General features: G+C 39.0%; 1 protein-coding gene across 3 annotated transcripts in view; it reads left to right on the top strand.

The window, feature by feature from the left end:
- Positions 1-1,071: 1,071 nt before the first annotated feature.
- Positions 1,072-8,524, top strand: part of LOC109957465 (vascular endothelial zinc finger 1-like) — a 59,782-nt gene continuing 52,329 nt past the window's right edge. For all 3 annotated transcript variants that reach the window (XM_020595358.1, XM_020595357.1, XM_020595356.1), the window contains exon 1: positions 1,072-1,191. In XM_020595358.1, the coding sequence (XP_020451014.1) occupies positions 1,159-1,191 (33 nt within the window). In that variant the 5' untranslated portion in view covers positions 1,072-1,158. The remainder of the gene's footprint in view (positions 1,192-8,524) is intronic.

Genomic DNA, 8,524 nt, shown 5'->3' with positions numbered 1-8,524 from the left:
GGCATGTTTGGGCAGAGATCTCAAAACCGGGTTGTAGATGGAAGACAAGTTGTGTCTTAGCCCACCACCCCTATTTAGTGAGGGATGTTCTATTTTTACGAAAATAGCTTCCTTAACACCTCTCTCAAACCAACGATGTTCTCTGGAGAGGATCTGGACTTCACTGTCCTCAAAAGAGTATCCTTTCTCCTTCTGGTGGAGGTGGACTGCTGACTCTGGATAACATAGTATGGATGCTGAATCAGCATCCATATAATAAATAAAGAACAGGATAACAGTGTGGATGCTGTAGGATCCAAACAATAAAGACCAGGATAACATAGTATGGATGCTGAATCCGCATCCATACAATAAATTAAGAACAGGATAACACAGTATGGATGCGGAATCACCATCCATACAATAAATAAAAAACAGGAGAGCATAGTGTGGATGCTTTACAGCATCCACACAATAAAAGCTACTGGAATTAAATAAAGCAGAGTTATAATATAAAGTCTGTTATTTTGAAAACAAACATGATGAAATAATATTTCATAAGTAGTTTTCTAAAACAGTGAATACAGCTTCATAATATGAGCTGAATTTTAAAAGCTTGGTTGGTTATTTAACATTTTCATGGTTATATTAGAAATGATGTGTCATTTCATAACGTCTTATATATTTTATTAATGTTTAACACTCTGGAGTTCCATATACTCTACTTCTATTCCTCTGCTAAAGTTTACTGACCTTTGTATTTCTTGGCTTCTACTCAGTTTTCACTAAGTAGAAAGTATTTTCCATCTCTCCAAGCATTTCTTTACACAGAATTGATCACTAGGTATTATATGTTAGTACACAATGAGATTATGTCGGTGTATGATTTTTCTGTCTGCATAATTAATTGTCATATTTATGAAAACATGATTACATAATTTCTTTATACCACATACACATAATTATTTTTAAAAATCTGAAAGCAGGGTCTCTTTGAGGGGGTTTGTAATAGAAAAACAAAATTTTATATCTGAAATTTCTTGTTAAATCCAGAGGTCCTATAAAGTCCACTGGACATGGTTCAGTCCTGTGCTTTACAGGAAGTTGTAGCTGCCATGTTTAGCTGCTTTGTTGTAGATTCCTTGTAGGTTTCCTGCAGATTTTAGCCTAAGTGTTGCAATGGAACCGAGCTGGAGTACGTTCTTATTTCAGGTAAGTGACACAATAAGACAACAGTTTGAGAAACAGTACCGACGTTTTCGCAGTTGATAAAATGTTGTCAACCAAACATTTTACATCGCTTTTGGAATGAATTAGTTAGCCAAGCAAAACAAAGGTGTTAGCGTTAGCGTGCTTCTCAGCTATGCTGTGGGAGTTGCTGTAGCAAACTGCAAATCAGCCTTATAGAACCGTAGACCTCCGGCTGTGAGTGGTATACGGAAACAATCCAAGGCCCTTTCGTGCTAGTGAAGTGATCCGAATTCTGTATCATACCATGGCATGTCTTAGTTCGCACATAAACCAACGTGACGCTATTTTCTGAGGCTGCTACTGTTGATGCGCGCGCACTAGCAGATTAGCTAACAAGTCAAGCTATTGCTAACGTTACTGCATGTAGGTATGCTAAGCTACTGTGTTAGCTAACCAGTAGAACTTATTTCATCGTTTCCACTACAGCGATCGTCGCCATACTGTAGATAACGAGAATTGATAGGCAGTGATTAATTCCGAGCCCCAAACTTAATTATATTGACAAAGGAAGAAATGGGATTGATTTTAAATAACGTTACGCCAGATACCCGTTTATTAACGAGAAGTTAAGCTAATGTTAACACTGTAAATTGAATGCTAACGTTACTTAGCACGCGGACAGCAACTATTTAACCACACTTAAGAATCAGAAATTTCGTCCTTCATCACCAGCCTGGAGCCACGGATAGCAAACAGTAATATATTTAAATTATTTAAAAATTAACTTGTTTCACCATTGACCCGACACTTAAACTTCTTTTCCTGATCCAGAAATGTAACTTGAGAGTTTAATGTGGCCACTTCTTCTTGGAAGAGAAAAATATAGTCTGTGTAACTTGTTTTAATAACTTTTCTAAATCGGGAAGGCGACAGTTGTGCAGTGGACGAAGTGTTAGTTTAAATGTTAACATAGATTTATGACCCTACATTATGTTGGATGTGCAAAGAACGCCATGTAAAGTATACCTGGAGCGGAGTCTTAAACAACCGAAAGTGACTTATTGAAAATAAACGGCCGGTAGTTATTCTACTAAACTATATGTGGAGTTTATTGAGAGACTTCAGGTAATCCATACTTTGGTCAGGAAATCGGTCTTTAATTGCCATTTCAGTTAATTGAGTTTCGGTTATGCTTCTGATATACAATAGCTGCTTGCATGACTCCAGTTAGTACAAAATGCTTATTGAAAACGACATAGAACTTAGTACTGTCATCTCTCCTTTTATCACTATATATGTTTTGTTGTTGTTTGACCAAGTACTGACAAAACTAGACAGGTTTACTACTGTGCAATTAGCCCCACCTCTGTGACTCTAAAGTGTTGCACACATGAGCTGTGAGCATTCAAAATTGAAACTTGCCAAATGCTTTAACCCTGTACTGTCGTTTCCTAACACAAAATCTAAAGGTATTGCCTGAATTCTCATAAAATCTTCTGATACAGAATCAAAAATCATCTGGTCCCATCCAGGAAAAATATAAATTGTCAGTTTTTCATAGGATAGGTTGGTTCCCTGAAAAGTTAAGATAGTAAGGGGAAATGACATTGTTTTTCAAGCTGTTGCTGAAGGCCAAGCCCAGTGACACCAGCGGTCACACCAGTGGTCAGCTGTGACCTGCCATGTACACAGTCTGATGCGCTCTGCAAAAGTAATAAGATTTATGAGTGGTTTAGTGTCTCAGCCTGATGATTATTTTGACTGCCTAAAATTATAGTTAATAGCTGTAAAGATAAAATTGTTAATAAAAAAAACTCTTCCTTTGTTACAATAAACAATTTTCACATTACTGTAAGCCAGAAAATAGAATTGAATGTTATTTTCCTTCATTTTAGTATTCCCATCAAAAATGTAACATGCAAACAATCACATCAGTAAACTGGCTTTACATTTTTACCTGGCAGGTGGAATATTTAGTGAGGGTCAGTTTGGTGAGGATCATTTTGATGTTTTCAACACCAGCTGATGGGGTGGGGGTGATGAAGATGAAATGATTAAAACTATCAGAGATGTATGATGTACTGGATGACATACGTTATCATACATTTGAATTAAAAGAAGGATAAAACAATTTTTTGGAGACAATGTGTTGTGATACTCCCAACAGGATATGGCAAAAGTGTGTTTGGTTTTTTTTGTGAAATGAAATTGTCAACCACCACAAAATAATCATCAGGCTCATTGGTTCCTTCAAAAAGATGCTAAATCACTCACAAATACTATTACTTTTGCAGAACACATATGTCTGTAAATGGCAATTCATAACTGCTGGTGATGCTCTGACCAAAGAAATAAACATGAGAATACCAAAGACTTTGTGATTGCAACAATTTTCTGGGAGGAGTGGTGCATAATCTGACAGAAATGCAGGGTGCCAATATTTTTGGGCATGACTCTAAATTGGATAATTGGCTGTATACAATAGTTGGTGATATTAATATTAACATAGAAACTCGGGGGTCTTCTTGATATTATTGGGTTATATTATGCCTGTTTTTTTGGCTGTATTCTGGATAAATCCAGCATCTTAATATGTTGTTGGACAATAAAGGATAAGGCTGGTTATTTTCTATATTAATAGTATTATGAAAGGTAGGTAGGTTAGGTAGGTACTTTATTGATCCCTCAATGGGGAAATTTCAGTGTTTCAGCAGCAATGGAGAACAAACAACATAACACAATGAAAAACAAACACCACACACATATCTTGATCAACAAATTTCAGTACCTCAAGCAGCAATAGAGAACAGACAGCATAACACCATGAGAACAAGTACTGCACACACATCCTGATAAATAAATTCCAAGTACTCAAAAATAGACAGAATCATGTATTTGAATAATCAAGAACAGAATTTAGATATGTGCATATTAACCATGCATTTTACCCCAGGATTTGAGTATTGCACCTCAGTTGCACATTCTATTGTGTGGTGCAGGGGATGGAAGGGGTCGTGCATGATGGATGTTAGTTTTACCAGAATCCTTCTGTCCGCCACATCGATGGAATCCAGGAAGCAGCCCAGGACAGACCCAGCTGTCTTGACCAGCTTGTTTAGTCTCTTTCTGTCCCTGTCCGTGCTACCTCCCGCCCAGCCCACAACAGTGTAAAAAACAGCAGATGCCACTATAGTATCATAAAAAGTGCGAAGGAGTGGCCCCCGCACACCAAAGGACCTCAGTCTCCTCAACAAGTGGAGGCATCAGTGTTTTCAGTCCAATCCATTTTGTTGTTGAGGTGGACCCCCAGGTATTTAAAGGTGTCTACAATCTCAATGACTGAGCCCTGAAAGCTCACCGGAGTGAGTGCCCCCCGTGTGGATACACATCCAACAATGGTGGTGTCATCAGACCCCAGACTGTGTTGCCCCAAAGGCTTAAAGTGGCCATAATACCATGAAGTTAGTATGAGTCGTCGTTAGCTGCACATGTGCGAGCTCTCTGCTTTGTTTACATTCCACTAGCTATTCACACTCAGATATATGTCACCCAATGCAGCAGCGTGTTTCACTGATGTTTTTGAACAACAACAGAGATTTGTTGCACACATGAATAAGCTAATCTGAGGCTGACAGACTAACTGTGAGTAGAGGCAATTCATTGCCGATTTTAGTCTTAACATTAAGATGTTAAGCCCCGCCTGAACTAACATGTAGCCAAACTTCACTGGTGGCATGGCAGCAGAATATGAAGCTTTGTGATGAGACTTTTATGGCTGCAGTGCTTACCAGTTTGGTGCACAGTCTTGCAGCTTTAACAGGACCTGAAATCAGGTTTTTGAAGTGGCCCACTGTTACCAGAGATATAATTACTATTTAGAAGCTAATGTTTACAATGTATCTTCTATGTTTGATTGGTGATGCATTTAGTGTGGTTAATTATGGCTAGTGAAATGCATGTAAGATTTTTGCGGAACAAGTTAATGTGTACAAATTATTATAAAAGATTAAATAACTTGGATAATGGTTATGATCCACCTCGAGTCAGGTCAGTTCCATTAACTGTGATATGAGTAATTACAGTCTATGTGACATGACATTTCTGTGGACTGTCATGGATGAGGATGGTTAGCCAAATCTAGGTGTTTCAGTGGGAATGTAGACGAATAGGATGAGCTGAAATAGACTGTACGCTGGTCTGAGCTCTCGGTTTGCATTTTTGAAGACATGTTATATGGCTATGAGTTGTGAGGCTGTGGGAAGTCAGCTGAACAGTGTGTGGGTTTCTGCTAGGGAGCTAATGCTAGCTAACAGCTGTCTCCAGATGTCAACACAAACAATGCAGATGAATTCATGTGCATTCCATCAGTTTCTGTGCTCAGACTGATCGTAAACGTGGATACCTGGACTTTTTAAAAACGGTGCTGGTGCCTAAACTGTACTAGAACTGATACTTTAAAAAAATCATAAAACCAGGCCATAAAGAGCAAGCCCATTTGGCATTCGATTTCATACATTTTTGTAGAGCAAAAGGCCACATGACTGGGCACTAAGACTGAGACAGATGACATGATGTGTATATATTTAGCTTATGTATACAGCCTGAGCAGTAAAGTTACAAACTGGAGTTTGGTGTTCACAACATACTGTATATGTTATGTTTAAAGGGCGGATGCTTGTAGAAATAGTATAGTAACTGTGCACCTTTATTATGATTTGAATAGTAAATGGTGTTATCTGTGCACATTTAAACTCAAAGGCATACTAAGCTCTTGTTGCTTTGCTGATATCGTCTAAGATCACAGGTCGGAAAAATCTTGATGGATTAAAGACAAAACAGGAAAGGATGTCTACTTTCTCTTAATTACTCTAACTGGTGCAATAATTTTGTTCTTCTGGCATCATCATGACAGAATGACCAGCATCACTTCTAACATGGTGAAAACTAAAAATAAATACATAATGGCTGCCTATTAAGGTTTTCACTTGGTTATCAGTATTGACAGTATTAGTGCTTATTTAGCATATGCAGTATTTCAAATAGCAGAGAAAACACATTTCAACAATGTTTTCCAGCCTCTTGAGTTTTCTTCCAGTTTAGAGCCAGAGCCAAATATTACATCCTTTGATCTGCATATCCAGTAAAACTAAAGGAAACTCTGTTATAGTACCTCTAGCTTGATTGATGCAGTAGGCTGAAAATAGCACATAGATGCAGTGAACACAGACGTTCACCAACAGTTTGTAAAAATATTGATGTTAACAAGCAGTGTTAAAGAGCGGGTGACTTTAAATTCTACAGCACATTATGCCAACTGACATGAACCACGGAGGTTCTATGAGGAGTGCTCCCTGGTAAACAGCTTTATTAAGCACCGTTTTCTCTAATACATCCATAAACACACACCTACATGAGTGACTAATCATGGGCAATCATTTAGAGGTTGCTCCTCAAATCTCATGAATCTGATGAGGGCACACCGGCCACTGTGGCTGTGGAACTCTGACAGATACATAGGACATCACAGCCAGATGCCAGGGCAACATGCCCATCGTGAAATTTATATCCTGCTTAAACGAAGGTTGACAACATTAAAAATGTTCTGTCATTCTCAGCTCTGAGGTAAATGGAACGCAGTCTAAGTGTAATGATAGCATTAACATGTGACCTGCAGTGATGCTTCTCTTGCTTGTATTGTCTGTTTCATAGCACCAGAGGGCAAATATTTCAATTAGCAGGCATTTAAGGGGCACTAAAATTTTCACTGTAATTTGGTATGGTAGATACTGACTGTATAGGACTCAGGGCCATATTGGACTGGGTTTCGGTACCCAACCCTAATAATAATAATAATAATGCTGTTGTTAGTGGTGCAGGTTGCTTATTAGGTCCTCGTTAGAGTAGTGGTGAGTATCGCCGGCTGTCCCACGGGAGACCGGGGCTCAATTCCCCAATGGGGAGTTAGCTATTTGCGGGAGGGGACAGTGCGGTGGGTAGAGCAAGACACTGAACCCCCCCGTTGCCCCCGATGGTTAGAGCCATCGGTTGAGTTGGCACCGCAGATGGCTGCCTCGGTTCTGTACCGGAAACAAATTCCGTGTGTGTAACATACTTGGCCAATAAAGGTGATTATTCTTGTTGTCACATATATAGCCCCCCCCTCCAAAAGTTCTGTCATTTAGTTACATTTGCAGTTTACATGTGCCAAGGAAATAAATTGTTGATCAGCAGGTTTAGACCTGGGAAATGGGTTTACAGAGTGTAACCTATAATGTACACTTCAGGGATGGGATGTTCACAAAAGTCACGGTTCGGTTCGTAACATGGTTTTGGGGTCACAATTTTCAGTTCGGCTTTGTACGCTTTTGGCAAAGTTGGATGAGGGCAGTTTCAACATGCTTTTTATTTATTTGGCAGAAAAAGTTGTTTGCCTTAAAATTCTGTCTAAGGCCGTAAGGAACATACTTCTTCATTGTTAATATAAGGTGCAGCATACACCAAACACTACTATTTTCATGTTCTTCTGTGGAGCTTGTTCACATGCTGGTGCACAAAGCAAAATCTACTTTCAGTAACAGTGTACCCTGCTTTAGAGAAATGATTCGACTATTAGGGGGCAGCCCTCGTCATCGTCTTTTCCTCATTTTGGTGTGCCAAGCAGTAATTTGCTAAGTGCTTCCCTTTGTGGTACATGGCTTTTTTTGTGTTGTTCCAATGCAAACAAAAGAAATAAACATGAGAATACCAAAGAATTTGTGATTGCAACAATTTTCTGGGAAAAGTGCATTATCTGACAGGAATGCAAGGGTGCCAATATTTTTGGCTATGTGTGTATGTACAGTGGCAAGAAAAAGTATGTGAACCTTTGGGAATTTCATGGTTTTCTGCATTAATTAGTCATAAAATGTGATCTGATCTTCATCTAAGTCAAGAGTACTGACAAATATAATGCACCTACAAAAACAACACAAAACAAATTCTGGTCTTTCATGTCTTTATTGAAGACACTCATTTAACATTCAAAATGGTAGTGGAAAAAGTAAGTGAACCCCTGGATGAGATGAAAACCTGGTTCCCCCCCCCCCCCCTTGGCAGCGATTACCTCAACCAGGCGCTTCCTGTAGCTGTGGATCAGACAGACCTGCACATCATTCTGGAGGAATTTTACCCCATTCATCCTGGTAGAAGTGCTTTAGCTCTGTCATATTCTTTGGACGTCTCCCGTGTACACCTACAAAAACAACACAAAACAAATTCTGGTCTTTCATGTCTTTATTGAAGACACTCATTTAACATTCAAAATGGTAGTGGAAAAAGTAAGTGAACCCCTGGAATTAATAACTGGTTGACCCCC

The sequence above is a fragment of the Monopterus albus genome, unplaced genomic scaffold (assembly GCF_001952655.1).
Source record: "Monopterus albus unplaced genomic scaffold, M_albus_1.0 scaffold26.1, whole genome shotgun sequence".
Taxonomy (NCBI): domain Eukaryota; kingdom Metazoa; phylum Chordata; class Actinopteri; order Synbranchiformes; family Synbranchidae; genus Monopterus; species Monopterus albus.
The sequence above is the reverse complement of the archived record's forward strand: the minus strand, read 5'-3'. Positions and strand labels throughout refer to the sequence as shown.